This window comes from Mirounga leonina, unplaced genomic scaffold (genome assembly GCF_011800145.1).
Source record: "Mirounga leonina isolate KUSES-001 unplaced genomic scaffold, KU_Mleo_1.0 Mir_168, whole genome shotgun sequence".
In the NCBI taxonomy this organism is placed as follows: Eukaryota; Metazoa; Chordata; class Mammalia; order Carnivora; family Phocidae; genus Mirounga; species Mirounga leonina.
The window spans coordinates 70361958-70379266 of record NW_023270426.1 but is presented as its reverse complement, the minus strand read 5'-3'; the positions used below and the strand labels follow the sequence as shown (position 1 = coordinate 70379266).

General features: G+C 39.9%; 1 protein-coding gene across 1 annotated transcript; it reads left to right on the top strand.

Moving 5' to 3' along the window:
• The first annotated feature begins 213 nt into the window (after positions 1-213).
• On the top strand, positions 214-14903 carry LOC118017062 (src kinase-associated phosphoprotein 2-B-like). Its single transcript, XM_035015006.1, has 5 exons — positions 214-320; positions 2358-2400; positions 4224-4410; positions 12132-12267; positions 14487-14903. The coding sequence occupies exons 1-5, from the start codon at positions 313-315 to the stop codon at positions 14584-14586; spliced, it is 474 nt and encodes a 157-aa protein (XP_034870897.1). The 5' UTR covers positions 214-312; the 3' UTR covers positions 14587-14903.
• The last annotated feature ends 2406 nt before the right edge of the window (positions 14904-17309 follow it).

Below are 17309 nucleotides of genomic sequence, written 5' to 3'. Positions count from 1 at the left end.
TTACGGAGAACATAATCAGCAAAAGCTCATTTGGGTTATATTTTCATTTCAGAACACACAGTCAATTCAAAAAAATAACCTTAGTCCTCCTTCCCTCACTCACTTTCTCCTTACCTGCCTCGTTGCAGTGCTCATGCTGAACCTCTGACTTATCAATTACAGGATGAAGGAAAATGCCCGCCTCTGGAAATAATAAAATTAGAAGGTGCAGAAGTTGGAACTGATAGCAGTTTGGGAAAACCATTTGTGTTTAACTGTGTGCCTCAGTCTGGAAATAGAACGTTCTGCTTCTGTGCAACCTCAAACCAAGAAATGAAAAGGTAATTCATGAATTTTTGATCTTACGAGTTTCAACTGGGTGGAGGAATGCTTCTTCAATAGCAGTCTTATAGATTCGGGGGATTGGAAGTAGAGGAGGGAACAGCAAATTCACAGCGTGAGTCAGTCAACTTTTTCTGAAGAATGAGAAGTTTGGTTCTTCATTATTCCCCCAATTTTTTTCTAACAATTTCTAAAGAACAGAAACATCTTCTCCTAACTCATTTACTTTAGATCTCCACATTTTCTAAAAAAGCTTAGTACTGTCACGGTTCATATCTAGCTTCCCAAAGTTATCAGATTTATATATTTTAGGCTAATCGGATGGATAGTCCCAAGTATAAACATAACGCAGTAGGGTTGCAATTTAGCACACTACAGGGGGATGAGCAAAATAAATAATAATAATGTAGTTTTGAATGAAAGACATTTTTAAGCATACAACCCAACTGGAGGGGTAGAAGCATGCAGGCTTTCTAAGAGGGTAGTCTACAAACTCTAAGCATTTAGTGGCTTATGATCATTACTCAGTGTATCACCCCAAGGGAATGGAGATCATTGGTCAATTCAGTGAGCCAAAGTGAAAATTTCAGTGTAAGTGTTGCTGATTTAGGGTGAAGGTAGGATGGAGTAAGGAAGAATGACAAAAAGGTAAGAGGTCAACAGTGTTTGGTGTCAATGGCATGTCTCTTTAAGAGGATTTAGACTCGGGGCGCCTGGGTGGCTCAGATGGTTAAGCGTCTGCCTTTGGCTCAGGTCATGATCTCAGGGTCCTGGGATCGAGTTGCGCATCGGGCTCCCTGCTCCTTGGGAGCCTGCTTCTCCCTCTGCCTCTCTCTCTCTGTCTCTCATGAATAAATAAATAAAATCTTTAAAAAAAAAAAAGAGGATTTAGATTCAGCTCGAATTTTAAAGAGAGGCCTAGGTCTGAAACCTCTTAGGCAAAAAATATACTTTTCCTATTTTTGGAACATTATTTATTCAAATGTATGCTGCTTTAAAGGACAGATAGGGAAATATGATAATAGTAACTTGATTGTATTTAATTCATGGACAAAGTATTTGTTGGTTAGCTAATGTGTCCAAGACACCGTTTTAAGTTCTCCACAGACTATTAGTATGTTTAAATCCTAATTCTTGCCTTCAAACAAGCTCTGAACCAAGAAGACAGGGCATTTAGTTGAATATTTATAATGCGAAATAGAAATTGAGAAGTGCTATCGGAGAAGACAAAATGGCCTAGGAATTATGGGTAGGGAGTGAGGATCTCTCGAGTTAGGGATGAAGGAGGAGTTGATGAAGGGGTTGGCAGAGTATCAGACAAGCCTGCAAAAGAAGAAATGTAACCAGCGAGGGCAGACGGAATAAATCAAACTTTGGGGAAGAGAGCAAGCAGTAGGGTTTGATTGAAAGTTACAGAGTTTAAAAGAAAATTGAAAAAGATTGGCAAATGAGGTGGGGTGGATAGGCTGGTACTTGGCTAAGGAGACAAGACTAAGAAAATACAGTCCTCAATTAGGGGCACTAATGATGCACTAAAGGTGGCCTGTCCAAGAAACACTTGGGGAGGGAGCTCTGTTCAAGGAACACTTGGGGAGGGAGCTCTGTTCAAGGAACACTTGGGGAGGGAGCTCAGGACAGTGACTTTTGGCCAGTCTTTCCATATTGTAATAGCCTGTGCATTCCAGTTATTAACACCAATTGTTATTAGCCCTGCCGGTGGTAATAAATTCACGTACCTCGGTAAAATAAAGAATGAATGAATTTTCTCTTAGGCACTAATTAAACTATAGTAAAGGAGAAGGATAACAATAATTTATTTTAAATATGCCTGCTGGGGGTGGGATTTTGCCCTCTAATAATGCCAATTTTGTAAGAACGTGTGGCCTTTCAACCATGATCTTCAAGCAGTGAAATATCTCCGAGCCTCAGGACTGTTCTGTCTGGAAGATGGGTTTCCAGGGAGAACAGCAAGCCCCTCCAAACGATACTTTATCCAGCCCCCAAAGGAGAGTGCCTCTCATCTGACTGTCTTTCAGGTGGCTCGAGGCAATGGACAAAGCAACCCATCCTGTTCGCCAGGTAAGGTGTCCGTGATATTCATCTCTGTCTCCATTCTGCTTTTCTCTCAGAGGGGGAAAGGATCAAGTCAGATGTCATGCAGTTCACCCTGGGACTTCTCAGATCTCTAAAAGCTGGGAAAGAGGATTTTAAGTTAACAGGGTTTTCTATTCAGATTCTATGACGGAACTTGCATTCCTGCTGTTCTTTTTATTTTCACGGATTTGTGTGACATTTCTCTCAGTGAACTCGCTGGGCAGTCACAAATTGGGGTGGGATTTCCGTTTTGCACAGAGCAGTCCAGGAGGTTAAACTACTGCTTCTGTTTTCTTTCCAGTCCCTAAGTACAAGATCTCAGGGATGTCTTGGCATAGTGCTGTTGGCTGAGCAGCTTATTAGAAAATGAATGTCTTATGTTCAGAAATGCAGTGGTTTATGTTCATATCCTTGTTTTGGATACATACTAGCTCACCTTTCACTGTTCCTACCTGTTCACAACTCCCAGTCTTGAAGCAATATACTTTTTAATTTAGGCTTGACCTATAAAGTGATAGATAACTTCATAACATCAACAGGTGAGTCATCACTTTAGCCCTTAAGACATTTGATACCCCCCTTTCTGAGCTAATGCTATCACCTGGCTGGGGTGGGGGGGAATTGCTTTAATACCCAATTATTTCATTTTTATGCTATGTACAAGATTTCTAATAAGGTTATAGATTTCCTTTAAATATGCTCATCTCCTCACAGGCAAAGGTATTTACAATCCATTATCTTCTCTACGTATTCTGGCTCTTATACATTCAGGAAAATCTGGATTGTTTGAGCTTACATGTACTGCCCTGTGTCCTATAACTGTCCTTTCTGAACAATCACTGGCATCATCACATGACAAACAGCAGGACTTGTGTTTCATTTTACCTGGAACACAATGCTCGATACACTCATCCATCTCTCCAATGCGTCATCCTAATGAGCCTGATATTTTTAAGAGGGATCTATTCTGCTAATGCACTCCGAGTGTCTATAGCAGAATGAAAAAGGAACACCCAAACTCCCAGCAGGTTTCCACTTCACAGCAAAGAATACAGTCAGCTCTGCTTCCTGAAATCTTCCACACTGCCCTGTTAAAACTAAAGAGCAAAAATGAAACCAAATAAAGAAGGCCTGGCCAGCACCTGGCAGGTCATTATGATAAAGAGATGAAGCACTCTGTCCCATGCCTCAGGTCAAGTTACAGGGGAAAGCCTGCCTCTCAGGCCTGTGGACAGAGGGCTGCCTCCCAGAAGATCTTGATTTATCATGGCCTTCCACATCCCTGACCATGAGAGCCTAGGGCCAAATCTGGCCTGGGGCACTGAACTTGGACCTTGGCACAAATGGGAGTTCTAAAGTGAAGCATGAACCACGGGCTGTTATTAGACACAGTAGACATGCCAGAACAGGGACAGGGCTAGGAGGACACTCCCAATGGTCAGTGACACAGCACACGGGGACCAGCATTTGTGGACAAGGCCATTAGACATAGTCTTTGCTGAGGTGCCCATTTCCACTTTCTTTCTATATACCACTGATATTCTTTTGGTTTCCTCACACTCGAATATAAAGCAAAGAGAAAGGACGTCTATGGACATGGAAAGGAAGAAGTTCTCTACAGCCACAGAATAAATTCAGGTTTTCTGGCTAGTTGCTCAAGTATTAGACTGACTTAAGCAATAGAATCACTTGGGGCAGTGCCTTCTCTGAAGTCAAACAGCCTTTGTGCTGGTATCATTGGCTCTGGGAGTCAATGACCAAAGGCACAGGATGGCCACTCAGATGATCCCTTTGTGCTACACCTGCAGACCCATGTCTGGGAAGACGTTACTCTGCACAACAGAAGCCTCCCACCCCTGGCTATCAAGAACCCGGAGTGCCTGGGCCTTTTGCACCAACTGGACAGAAGCACAGATGTGTGGGTCCAGCGCTACTGCATTCTGAAGGATGGCTGCTTGTACTTCTACGCTGGCATTCGCTCTACTCAGGCCTCAGGTATGGACTCAACTTTCACTTGAAATAATACTCATTACAATAACAGTTGTAGTGACATCCTAGCTTTATGGACCTTTCTACCAAGCCTTGTACTGTGTGCTTTGCCTAAATTAGTTCATTTATCCTCCAATGAAGAGATACTATTAGTATTCTCCTTTTATATATAAGAAAACTAGCTGGAAAGCCTACTTAACTCGACAAGATCACAAGTAGTAAGCAATGAAGCTTTGATCTAAACACAGCCAAGCTAACTCCGATCCTGCAGATTTAACGCCCAAAAATAAACTCCTTCATTCTTATGGGCACTGATGACATTCAGAATCAACGCCAATATCTTTCTGGGTAGTAACTCTCTTTTCTCAGAGTATTCCTAATGTTGGACAAGTGAGTAACAAAAAGAATATTAACTGTCAATTTTTCTTGGGCAAGTTACTTAACTCCTAGAACTTACTTTCCTCATTTGTAAAATGAAAACAGCTATCTATTTTACGGGACTATAGGAAGATTATATGAGGTCACTGCTGTTAGGGTGACTTAAGCTCTACATATAAAGCTCTCTCTATACAAAATGTATACATCTTATACATTTATTAAATTATATATTTTAAAAGCTATATGTACAAAATGGGTATGTAAACAATATAATTTAATAATAAAATAATTGTGCCTGATTTTGACAAGAAAGATCATTTATCCTTCTTGTAATTTTTTTTTTAAGATTTTATTTTTAAGTATCTCTACACCCAACGTGAGGCTTGAACTCACGGCCCCGAGATCAAGAGTCACATGCTCTACCAACTGAGCCAGCCAGGCACCCCTGGCCTTCTTGTAATTTTTTGACAAAAGAGATTACTGGCATTTTATTTGCAGTTGGATTTTTTTTTCACCAAAGGAATAATCCTTAAATAGTTAGTAGTAGTAAATATCCTGGAATCTCAGTCATTTGATTTTTTTCTTTTTTAGCATTAATGCCTATGTTTAATTAAGCTAGACAGTCATGCCAAATGGGAAGGAAGTATCTGGTGACCATTTCAGCCTCCTTGGAAAGAACAAAAGAAGCACAAGGCGAATGTCACACTATGTTCCATTTCTTATCACTCAGGATGAACAATACAATGATTCTCTTTCACTTATTCACCTATTTGAGAGCGTTACAACATAACCCAAAATATTATTCAACTGTTAAGAGAGAGCCAGCATCTCTAAGCACTTAGAGAACAGGCTGTTCCTATTCAACTCCAAATCCATAGTTTTAAGTACCTGATACCAGCATGGGAAGGAAAGTAAACAAAACAAACCTCCAAAGCAGTCATGGACTGGGACTTTTATTATAAAATATCACTGCATGGGTGCCTGGGTAGCACAGTCAGTTGAGGGTCCAGCTCTTGGTTTTGGCTCAGGTTGTTATCTCAGGGTCATGGGATCGAGCCCTGAGTCAGGCTCTGTGCTCAGGGCAGAGTCTACTTAAGATTCTCTCCCTTCCTCTGCCTCTGCCCCTCCCCCACGCACAGGGTCTCTCTTTCTTTCTCTCTAAAATAAATAAATAAACAAATGAATAAATAAATAAAATAAGTATCACTGCAAAAGTCTGAATCATTTTAATTACCAAATCAATGGAGCTCATTTTTTAAGAGACTGTTTCCAGAGATAGAAAGGAAATGTTTAGGATTGAATACTCAGATTACTCCAAACTGAAATACTAACAAAGTGCTTCCAAACTACTGAGGCCCGGAGATTGCTACTGACTCCAAGTTTAAAACAGTAATGACAGCCACTAGGTGGCTTCCCTTATTTTGAAAGGTCAGAGGAGGCCCTCTGGAAAAGGGCTACTAATAAATGGCCTAAAAATAATGACAACAAAAGCAGAGTTACCATTTAGTAAGTGCAGCTTTTGTACTGGTCACTCTGTTAAATGTTTTTACTTATCATTTCATTTAATTTCAATAGCATTCCTATGAGATAGGTTATTTTCCCACCTACCACTTGGGAAACTGATGCTTAGCAAGGTTATATCATCTGCTCATGTTCCCCTGGCTAGTAAATGGTGAAGACAGAATTTGAATCCAGGTAACCTAAGTTACACCAAGAAAAAGAAAAAAATAGGCAAGGAGGAAAAAAAATGGAAGTCTTCTTCATATTCAGTTCCTATCATTTCACACATCTTTCCAGAATCTTCCATTGTTCTTTGTTTTCTCTAGAGCACTCTAGAGTTTTATACTTCATCCCAAAACCCTTTTCTCTGGTTTTCTTTTCCATTCCTTGTGTTAAAGTGCCTTGCACTCTAACCCAACACGGTCATGTTCTATCTCCTTAACACACCTCACATTGAGCATTTTTCTGACACCATGTATTTGCTTGTTCTAGTTCCTTCCCCTGGAACAGTCTATACCTACTGATTTCTCAACACTAGTTGTCCAGATTCTACCTGACCTTCAAATGCTTATTCAGTCATCAGCCATGTCTGCTATAAAGCAATCCCAGATAGATGGTCCTAGACAAAGCATCTCCCCTCTCTGGACTTCCACACTTACCCATCTTGTGACACTTATCACCCTCTACCTTGTACATTACCTCTAGATAGCCATACTCTGGTTTCTCTTCAGATCGCATAAATCTTTTGCCTTTTACCTCTAGATAGCCATCTTATCTCTTCTAAGGGACTATATGCTCCAAAGATGATTCTATATTATGTATTTTTAATGAATGAATGAATGAATGATCAAGTCACCCCGAATGGCCATTATTCCCATGAAGTGTGAGTAGTTTCTCTTCCCCTCACTTAATAGTAGAGAAAGGTTAGAAGATTAGAAAGTCAGTTCAAAGGCAAAACCAGAACTCAGGCCACCGGATGCCTAGCCCTTCTGCCATACCACACTCTTTCTAGCCCTAAGAAGTTATCTAATTTCTATCTATTTTTAAATTCCTCTCTTGAAAATATATCATTTTGTGACTAATAAAAATATTTAATCCAAACCCATCCAATCTTACCCAGCTGTACATCTTAAATATTCCTATGTCCACAGGTCCTCAATTTCTAGCTTAAATTATCTCAAATATGGATTAAAAGAACATTTTCTTATTGAAATTCCAAAAGAAAATGTTATATCTAGGCCACGTTCTAAAATAGAGGCCTTTGATTTTACATGACTCTACTCTTTCTTGAATAAAAAATACCACTTGCCTGAGCATGCACCTTCTTCCAGAAAATGCACTTTCCTGCCGCCGCCTCCTCACTCTCACCCTGACAGCTGCTGGGTCCGGATGGAAGCTCTCCGAGGGTTAACCAGCAGCTCAGTCTTCTCTAGCATGAAGGAGGCTGTGCAGGAGCTCTTCTGGAGGGCTTTCCCCTTCCCCAGATTGGAACTGTGAATTGAGGTCTACATCCTTTTTCTAAGAGTCCTTCTCAATCTTCTTGTACATCTTAACTTGTATCACGACCTGAGGCCTGTAGCCAATGATCTGGAACAATGAAACCCAAACTAGAATGGAGGCATACTGCTCGGTGTGTATTGGAGGGGGAAAGTTAACATGTGTCACTGAATTCTTCCTATGTGTCCAGGACTTAGATAAGCACTTTATGTTCATTATCTAAAACTAATATTGGCAAAACATCCACTGTTATTGCCCCAGTATAAGTGAGAAGCAAAGGCTTAAAGAACTTAACCAACACACTGATGTGGTCCCCTCCCCCCCCCCCCGGCTGCTGTTAAGTGACAAAATATGAACAAATGCTGGGGCGCCTGGGTGGCTCAGTTGGTTAAGCGACTGCCTTCGGCTCAGGTCATCATCCTGGAGTCCCAGGATCAAGTCCCGCATCGGGCTCCTTGCTCAGCAGGGAGTCTGCTTCTCCCTCTGACCCTCCCCCCTCTCATGCTCTCTCTCTCTATCTCATTCTCTCTCAAATAAATAAATAAAATCTTTAAAAAAAAATATGAACAAATGCTATCCAAATCCTATGCCCAAACTCTTAGCCATAATGCTAGAGAGAGCACTCCCTGCCAGATATTAATCTTCTTAAAGTAGTACTCAGTGCTGGGTATCTAGTCTCTGGAAATTAGCACACTGACTGCCATAGCCACAGTCCACGCAGTCCCAGTGATTTATCACAAGGACCAGGAGTTCTGAGGAGAGACAGCAGAGAAATTTACTGAGAATGGCTGAACCCATGCTGTGCCATGAACGTTACAGGCACTAAAAGAAAGAAATTAATCAATTAATTAAAAATAAAATACTCAGTTTAATGTAATCATTTTTACATGCATGGGATATGAATCTTTATATTCATAAAGATTATACAGAGTTCTAGTAGTTATTTTCAGTTCTTCTAGGTGATGCTAAGTGAATGACCTGTGCACTGGTCCGATCTCTACTTCCTCCCTTACTTATATTGTCCAAGCTCTGCTTGGCTCTTGCATATCCCACCCTTGTTTGGTTCCTTGTTCTCCAGCCCTGTGAAGCAGGTGTTGGTTGCTATTTATAGCATTATTCATCAAACTACAGGTTTTTTCCCTGTTACTGAGTCATGCAGTCAACGTAGTAGGTTGTGACAAGTATTTAAAAATACAACAGAATAGAGTTTAATTGCATAGAAAGTATCATGGTACATCCCAGTGTTTCACAAAACTTTTGGGCTAACTGTGTGAAACATGTAGAGCTCTGCATTTATTAACATCTTTGGATCACAGCCAAAAAGGTTGGAAAAACACTCAAGTACCAAAACACTGTCTTTGCATCCATGCTTGCTAAATGGGCAGTTTCATGTTCAGAATCTTAGGGCATTTAAAAAAGGTTCTTTCCTTTCAATTATCTTTGTCCTACATCTACTATATCAGTTGCTTTGTTATTAGGCTCAGGCTTCTGTGGTCACCACTTCACAGAGACATGACCCCCCTGAGCAGAGCATCTCAGTTGCCTTCCTGCTTTATTTTCATTTTATTTTGTATTTATTTTATTCCATTGATTTATGTTCTTGATGTGAGATCCAGGAGACCTCGTGTGATATTTCTCACTTCTAAAGGTATCTGTAGTGTTTGGGACATGACTTACTGACTGTAACAGTCACCTGATGTAGCGAGGCAATCCTAGGGACAGCAAAGAAAAGGCCGGGAAAGATAACGGAAATGAGGGGAAAGTACACGACGTGAGAAGCGAGCGATATGGCCCTAACTTTCTGCGAAAACTACATTAGATGTGAATCTCATATTTTACTCTCACCTAGATAAACATGCCTCTAATGTGTATTGTCAGAGTTGTAGAAATAGCACCAGTCTCTGCTTACTGTCAAGGAAAGTGCTCATACTTAAACAATATGCATTACTGGCTTGCCTGTGCAGGCTAATATTAAAAAGCCACTGCATCAGTATTCCAAAAGCCCTTTAGTCAAATGCCTCTTCATGGGCCTGAAGCCCCTTGTCGTTCGCCATATACTTGATGATTTTTTTCCTTTTATTTTTCTCCAGCAAAAGCTGAAAGTAACAAATCGTGACTATTAACTATTGTTCTTGAATAAATCACTTCAAGGTCTGTGTGCACTTCTCAGATACATTTTACATTATTGCAACAAATGGAACACTTAATGCTTACATAGTTCTTGTGAGAAATCTCTGTCCAAGTGTTGTGCCAGCTTGCTATTTATTGCTGCTACTTAATAACAGAGAGACTGGTCCAATGAGGTCACCTCAAATGAGGTAATGGGGTTGTAATCGGATGTTTTTCCTGCCAATCATTTTTACCCTATAACTGGCTAGAAAAGGGGTCAGAAACTCTCCTGTTTGTAGCAGACATCTTTTTTGGACAAAACTTTCTATTTGTTCTCAAAAAGGGTAGGGACGGGAGAGGGTATCCATATCTGCTCAGACATATGAGAAAGAGAAATCTCACAAGTAGGAAGAGGTCAGAAACCAGTGCAGTAATATAAAAACTTTGTACTATTGTTGGGAGCAGAGAATTAAGACAGCAAACTAACCCTTGGATATGTCTTTAGGTAGCCCACAGTCCTGAAACATCCAGCATATTGCTTATTCCACTTCTAGTACATACCCCAAAATATATAACTATGCAAAATTTTGTACATGTTCATAACATTATTCATAAGAGCCCAAAAAATGAAGAAAACTCAAATGTCCATGAACTAATAAATAAAATGTGCTATGCCCATACAATGGAATATCACTTGTCAATAAAAGGGAATGAAGAACTGATACATGGTGCAACATGGATGAACCTGGAAAACAGCATACTAGTTATAAGAAGCCAGTCACAAAAGACCACATATTGTATGATTCCGTTTATATTAAGCGCCCCAGGAAAAGCAAATCCACGGAGACAGAAAGGAGGTTAGATCACCTGGTGGTAGGATGGGACAGCAAATGGGGAGTGACTGATAACGGGTAAGGAGTTTCTTTCTGAGGTGAAGGAAATGTACTAAAATTGGATTCTGGTGATGGTCACACAACTCCATAAATAAACTAAGAATCACTGATTGCACACTTCAAATGTGTGAATTTTATGGTGTGTACATTAGCACAAAGACAGCAGTGACTCTCGGATTTTGGCAAACACCATTTTACTGGAGCCTACTAAAGGGAAAAAAATCTAACCATTTCTAAAATGAGTGCTTTCTAGAAGTTAGCTTTAAAACCAACTCTTTAAATGAAAACATTTTTTAAATGTAGTACTGCATCTAAACCCCCTCTATAAAATAGGCAAATTTTAAAGTCTGAAAGCCACTCTTTGTGCTTAAAAAGAAAAAACATTGACTTCCAGACACTGGTACCAAATATAAACAAAAGGAAAACAAAAGTCAATCATATTCAAAGGAACCAAATTTTCCCTTCACAGTCCCTTATTGGCATAGGATGATTGTCAGTGCACTAACGTGGATCCTGGGGGGAAATGGGAGAACAAGAGTTAGCAAGAACAAGAAAGAGGTTGAAACATCTAATCGTCGATATTAGCAATGCTGCCTAGAGTATCTATCTACATGAGATTCAGGTTAGCTCAGAGCATGAAGACACTATAAAACACAAAGGGTTTTAATTTTTCAGCATCATCCCCCAAACTGATATGCTCTCCCTACCCCCAAATAATGGAAACAAAATTCAGACCAAGCAATCTATATCTACTAACACAGATTCAAAGGACCATGGGGAAGAAATTATCTTCTAAAACCAGTCATTTATTCTCATTTTAATTCAAGTTTGCTCCCTCATATCACCCTGTGGGTTCATATTTTAAATGTGCTTTGCATTTGCACAAAAAGGGTGAGAATCTGTGTTGGTTTTAGAAACTGCTAGCAATCTCATTATTCAGGAAGGATGTCTTAATGGTTCTGCCCAAGCAAATATTAGTTAATTTTCCTCTAATGTAATACTGCAGGTGTCACTCTTTGATACCAAGAAATTTATTTCAAAATGTGTCCTCCCGGTAAAGTAGCTAGCTTAGTCCCACAGGAACCCAAAGCGAAATACAGAACATACAGTGAGAAGACCACAAAAATGAAAACCAGGAAATCCACCTCTATTACCAGTCTTGACATTAATCATTAGTGGAGGACCTTAAATTATATACTCTCCTAAGTCTCAGTTTCTTCATCTGTAAAATAAGACACCTAGATTAGAGGTTTCTGCAGATAAAAATTTTTCTTGGTGCTTTTTCAGATTCCTATTCTCCATCTTACTTTTCCCCTATTCTTCTCATTTTTTTTTCTTTCACCTCTGTAGGTGGCCTGTATCTACAAGGATATAGGGTGAATGAACAGACCCTAAGCTTCAAGCAGTCAGTAATTGAACTCAAACCCCCATCCGAAGAGTTCAAGACTTTCTATTTCTGTGCAGAAAGTAAGACAGAGAACCAACGGTAAGTCAAGGTCTGCATATTTCTTCTTCATCTGCCCTGAAAGAGTCTTCTTAGCAAAACCCTTATCCTTACTTTCCAACTTCAACTCCCATCCTCAATTAACTCTCTACCTTTCTTTGCAAAGTCTCTAGAGTTAATATTCCCCAGGATTTTATTTTCTTTCAATGCATAGAAGATGACTCTTCCAGGAGTACTTTTTTCCAATGGAAAAGGAATCCACCATTCTTCCCAAGGCAGTGGCTGACCTAGACTTCAACATAAAAAATCCACTAACACAGTTATCTGTAAATATTATAAGTTATTAATTCAGATTCATTGTCTCACCTCCTTTCATATAACTCTATTGATATGTCCATCTGAATGTGGTCAGTTGTTTCATTTTGCTATAAGCCACTGAAGGATACAGAACTTACCTATCTAATTCAATATGTTCACTATCCAGCTTGGCATGAACAAATGGGCTCTTGGGTTTATGATGATTTGGCGGGGGGAAGAGCAATAGAATGAACAGAGACAAAACCATGAGGCAGAGGAAGTATTCTCTTGGATTTAGAGGATCCTTCTCCATCTAATTTCAATCCCCAAGATATCCAGTACCCTCCCATTCCTACCCTCACCTGCTTGATGACCATCCCTTACCTCATCCAGACACTTTCTCCCAATTGTCTGGGTTAAACAGATCTAATAAAGAAATCCCCAGTCATTTGTTAAAACAGAGAACATGGTAAAATTTTCAGGGGTATTTACAAGAACCAAATACATTGCTTTAACCCAAAGAAATAAAACCCTAAAAGTAGAATTTCAGGATTTCCAGCAAGTAACCATTTAGGGAAGGGAGAGTCTCCCCAGGCCTTCTCCCATTATGTAAACCCTGTCTGCTCCTCTCATTCCTAAGGATAGGCTAGAGTGGGAGGTTAATGAATATAGAATTGCTAGATATTTTGCCAAGATCTCTTTCCTTGGGCTTGTGCTCTACAATCTGGGTGGCGGACCAAGAGGGTTCTCTTGAAGGTGAGGCTCCTGTTGGCGTATTAGAAAAGCAGGGGGGGCGGGGACATTGGAGGGAGAGATGAACCATGAGAGACTATGGACTCTGAGAAACAAACAGGGTTTTAGAGGGGAGGGGGGAGAGGGGATTGGTTAGCCCTGTGATGGGTATTAAGGAGGGCACGTACTGCATGGAGCACTGGGTGTTTTATGAAAACAATGGATCGTGGATCACCACATCAAAAACTAATGATGTATTGTATGGTGACTAACATAACATAATAAAATTAAAAAAAAAAAAAAAAGAAAAGGGGTCAATGAAATAAAGTTAACTCCTATCTGATAAGAGTGGAGGCTGAATAGTTGGATTTCACTGCCAAATCCATGAGTGGATATTATCAATAGGAAACAACACTGAGTCACTAGAGAAATATTTCAAAGCATAAGAGCAGAGTTTCACAAAGTGTGGTTCAGGCAATTCTGGCACAAGATGCCCTACTCCCCCAAAATAGTTAAGTAAGTTTAAGAAATGATACAAATCATATTCTCCTCTCAGAGAATCACAAAGCACATTAACTTATTAATGTTCCTGACACACTGTGCTGAACGAATCCTTAGTTATCTTTCTATACCTCCCACTACCTGAGCTTACCTGACCCAAACCATTCTTTAAAAAAAAAAAAAAAAAAAAATTAACTACCCTTAGAATAAATTATATATGGGTACATTTTATAAAACATCATCCAATAAAATGAAAAGAAGGGAGTAGAAAAAGAGAGGAGCTAAGCTGCAGAGTTCCCTGTGATTAACAGAATGTAAAAAGGAGTATTTTGTCCTAATAGCAATATTTGATTACTATACATTTGATCAACTGAACTTGAAATTTAAATAGAAACAGTAAAATACTAGTAACGATTGTAAAAGCCCTATAGCTCCATTAATCACTATTTACAAATATTGTGCCTTCTTCTGATCCTATTATTTACATCAACATAGTTTTATTTCTTTGCTACCATTGTCTATTCCACATTTGATGTTTTACCTTTTTGTTCAATCCAAACCTAAGAATCGGGGTTTGCTATATTAATTTCAAACTAAATAACCAAGAGAAAAAATTAGGAAATAAATTTAAAAGATTTTTTAACATTTCATCTTCCTACAGCCCAATAATTGTTTTAAATGACCTGTTTGTTTAAAAATTGTTTAAATGACCTGCACTGTTATTTCTACAGCTGGATTACAGCTCTGAAAGCGTCCATCAAAAAGTGGCTTCCTTTGCATCAGGCTGTTCAAGACTTCATGAACCGACCTCTAGAAGAGACCAGAATGTGAAAGAATCCCTCATCTTAAGAGAAGGGACCCAGAAAATCATCACCAACCTGCTGTGGGAAGAAACAAAAACATTTTTCATTAGATAGTATTCAACTGAATGCTCCTCAGATACACTAAAACTTTGTGGTAAGGTCATAATTTTGTTTTTGAACCAAAGCTCCAAAATCTAATGTAACATTCAGGAAATACAACTTATGTCAACATCATTAATCCCCTCATGTTTTTGCCCCTCAGGTTAGCATCAAAATATAGTATGTCCCATACCCCCGTCTTTTGAAAGCATAAATAAATAAAAGTTGATTTATTTTCTCTTTCGTATTCTTTGCTAAATGTTCCGCTCTGTCCTTTGACTGTAGGCTTCCTAGAGTGCCTACAGGCCAGGATGTGGGAAGCTGATATTTGGAAAAATTAAGATCATAGAAATGAAGTGGCTTAAATGGTGAGTAAATAATTCAACTCAACAAGGTCCTCTCTGTCAGGCCATCTCACAATTGACTGGCTCCCAGGACTTCCCAAAGGAAAGAAAATAATAACAATTATTGCTATAAAAATAAAGAAAGAATTAGGCTAAATTTAGGGGAGACAACTCAAAGGCATGCATCGTATTATTACCTGAATATCTGTCACACTGCAAGGGGAAAACACAAAATAAATCAAGAATGTCCTGCTCTTAATCCTGGAAGTAGCATTCAGAGAAATTCAAAAGTGAATTCTAAGCATTGACTTCGTTTCTTTGTGTGTATCCACGATACTGTGATGCACTTGGAAGTCCCATGCCCTTACGAATGGAACACGGAAAACAAATTTCAGGGAGTTCAACTGTCAGATTCAAGCGCTCCGGAACAGCTCCTGACAACAAAAAATTTGAGGTCTTGTCTTTTCACAAAATAATAGTATTTCAGAGCTCCCAAGATGCTTACAGCTCAACCCCTCTTCCTTAGGCTATGGCTCAGGAAGGGAGTTGCCTGCTGAAGATCACATAGGTTATTAATGGCAGAACTGGAACTGAACCCAGGTCTTCATCCCTCCATCCAGTGTTATTCCCACTCATCCTAAAGCCCTTCATTGTGACCAAGGATGCGGTGTGGTTTCACACAGATGATGTAATCAGCCACTTCCCAAAGTTGTCCAACACTTCGAGTCTTTGCCTGAGAACTAAAACACGCTGATCCCAGCAACACATCATGTTTATATCTCTACGGTCTCACGAAGGACTTCATGTTCATTCAAATGGTATTTTACAGAGAATCTCAAATGTGAAAAAGATAGCAAAATTCAAGCCATTCTCCTATACTCTTCACCTCCGCCCCCCCCCCAAAAGACTGTGAACTCTTCAAATAGATGGCGACAGCTTGCAACTGTCGTTCACCACAACTCAGATAAAGGAGGCTTGTGAGTGTGTGAGCATGTGCTACTTAGTTCCCGTATTAAGAGAAGCTGCACAAATGAACCCATGCCCCAAAAAGACATGCTGTAATACTCTAACCAACTTAATACCATAATCAAAAATATTCAATTAACAATAACAGATAGCCCTCTGTTCTGACAGTGGTCCCTTTGTTCGCCCGGTATTTGCCATGGTAATAATGAGGTCTTTCAGCAGGGGCATCATCAGTAATGGCCGTGTCAGAAACCTGGAGCTCATACATCCGCTCCCCAGCAGAGCGCTCGGCCTTTCTGGAGCTCCGCCACGGAATGCATAAACTGTGCTCTTACCAGGCAGCCAGCTAGTGACCACAGCCAACTGTAACCCTGGCACAGAGCTTTCCCCTGAAGGAGAACAACAAAAGCAACCACCTCAATAAAATGTGAATACAGTTTTCCCTGAATTAAGCAGTCATATAACTCACTTGAAAGTGAAAGGTATCAACGTCCAAAGTTCAAAGATACTCCTCAGAAACTACTGTTGTTATTCCTGGAAGGTTCTAGAGATCGAAACAAACCCATATGTTATGCAAAACAACAACATTGTGTGTGAGCATTTTTATGTGGAGAGAATTTTAAACTTTGATATGATTTTCAAGGGAGATGTGGCTCAAAAAGAACATTTTAGTTCTAAGATTAAGAACATTTCTCAAGAGGGCACCTGGGTGGCTCAGTTGGTTAAGCGACTGCCTTCGCCTCAGGTCATGATCCTGGAGTCCCAGGATCGAGTCCCGCATCAGACTCCCCGCTCAGCGGGGAGTCTGCTTCTGCCTCTGACCCTCTCTCCTCTCGTGTTCTCTCTCTCATTCTCTCTCTCTCTCTCTCAGATAAATAAATAAAATCTTTAAAAAAAAAAAAAAAGAACATTTCTCAAGATCCACAAGGTTTCCGTCTTTAATAGATACAAGAGGGAAGGGACTGGCTTCTACATATGCACTATCCAACTGCACGTTTTAGGATTAGCCCACCTTTTCGCAAATCAAGGAGAGCTTGCCATGAGTCCAATGGTCAGTTGGTCAATAAATGTTCATTAAGCACCTAACGTGGGCCAAGAACTAGTTGCCACCAGCCTACTAACATTAAGGAGAGGCAGAAAAATTATAAAAGCACGTCCTCTGCAGCCAGAAGGCCCCAGTTCAAATTCTAGCTCTGTCACTTTCTGGCTGTGACCTTGGACAGGTTACTTTAACTCTCCCTGCTTTAGTTTCCTCATCTACAAATGGGGATAATTATAGTGTCTGTCACATGTGTTTATGGGAAATGAACAGTGTACAAAAAGCACTGGAACAGTGAGTAGC